The sequence below is a fragment of the Macrosteles quadrilineatus genome, unplaced genomic scaffold (genome assembly GCF_028750875.1).
Source record: "Macrosteles quadrilineatus isolate MER2022 unplaced genomic scaffold, UCM_ALF_1.0 Scaffold_5__1_contigs__length_97177068, whole genome shotgun sequence".
In the NCBI taxonomy this organism is placed as follows: domain Eukaryota; kingdom Metazoa; phylum Arthropoda; class Insecta; order Hemiptera; family Cicadellidae; genus Macrosteles; species Macrosteles quadrilineatus.
In genome coordinates this window covers 11,949,670-11,950,998 of record NW_026542598.1, presented here as the reverse complement: position 1 = coordinate 11,950,998, position 1,329 = coordinate 11,949,670, and the positions used below count along the sequence as shown (strand labels likewise).

The following is a 1,329-nucleotide window of genomic DNA, read 5'->3' as shown; positions in this document are numbered from 1 at the left end:
GATAGCTGGGTTGCGATGATTTTAAGGTCTTGTTAGTTATCTTAAACTTGAGTAAAAGTATATTGTCTGAAACTGTTGTAAACCCTCCCTTGGGGTTGGTAGTGTGTCTCTTAGGTATTTGGGTTGATTTGGTTATTGTTTATGATGGTTGGGTTGCAATGATTTTTAGGTATTCAGCATAACCACACTTAAAACCAAACCTAAAATTCACTTTTAAACAAGCTTACAATTTTACCTCCGATGGGACCTGATGACGTCATGGTTTTCCAAAATCAATCAATTATTCAATATTATGAAATATTTTATTTAAATTTACAGTATTGTTTAAGTGTTTCAGTTCAAGTACAACTATGTCTACTAATGTTAAAAGAAGTTTAATAAAATCCGCAGAGAAATTTGCCGTATCCATAGTCAATGGATGCACGCAGCTGCGCCGTACACGGTACTGTACAGTACACAGTGTACTCAACGCAATGCACGTAAAGCTCCATAACTCAGTTTAACAAGAAGGTCGTCTTACGTTCCAGACGGTGATAAAAGCGCAATTAAGTGCAGCGACTAGCGGGTAGCGAGCGACGGCCGACGACCACGCTTCGCTTTATGATTGAAATTTATTAGTATAATCAGCGAGGGTGCGGTGGCCGGGCTGGCAATCAATACTCTAGTCCTACATATTGGAGAACGAGTGATTGGGGCCTGTAGTTGTCTATGTGAACACTACTTCCTTTACATTGCAGTCCCGCTAGGGAGAAGCTAAACTTCATCGAGATAATATGGAATGGACAGTTTTTTCAACTACAGTATAGGGTTGTCTCAGTTAAGAGGTAGACACATGACTTATATAATTGTATTTAAATACACGAATGGAAGATAAGTGTGGGTTGAGTAAGATATCTTCTGCAGTATGATCACACTAATGTAACATGTTTATTTGGCCCGCTTCAGCAAAACCGTTTCATCAAATAAAAGTGTAAACATTAAGTCACTTAAATTTTTAAATGTACCGGAACATCCATATATTAGATAGAAAAAACACCCATCTACTTTAAATCTTAATCCAAACATGTGTTAATGAGTTCAAATTTGTAAACAAAAAGCTACCATTTAAAAATAACTCCAAAACATTTATAGGCCTACATTGTAATGATACTTCTGTTTCCATAAAAATTTACCAAATAAAAATATTTTCATAATCTTAAAACTATATAATCTTGGAAGCAGAACGCGTACTTCTTAACATCTGCTCTTTGAAATGACAAATTAAAGTATGTGACCCCTCCCTTCCATGTAAATGTTTATGATGGTTAAGTTGCAGTGATTCTAAAGTCT

General features: G+C 35.9%; 1 protein-coding gene across 1 annotated transcript in view; it reads right to left on the bottom strand.

The window, feature by feature from the left end:
• LOC128994294 (endoplasmic reticulum mannosyl-oligosaccharide 1,2-alpha-mannosidase-like) overlaps positions 1-260 on the bottom strand; it is an 18,037-nt gene extending 17,777 nt beyond the window's left edge. Inside the window, exon 1 of the mRNA XM_054418728.1 lies at positions 228-260. Coding sequence (XP_054274703.1) covers positions 228-260 — 33 coding nt within the window. The remainder of the gene's footprint in view (positions 1-227) is intronic.
• Between the last annotated feature and the right edge of the window lie 1,069 nt (positions 261-1,329).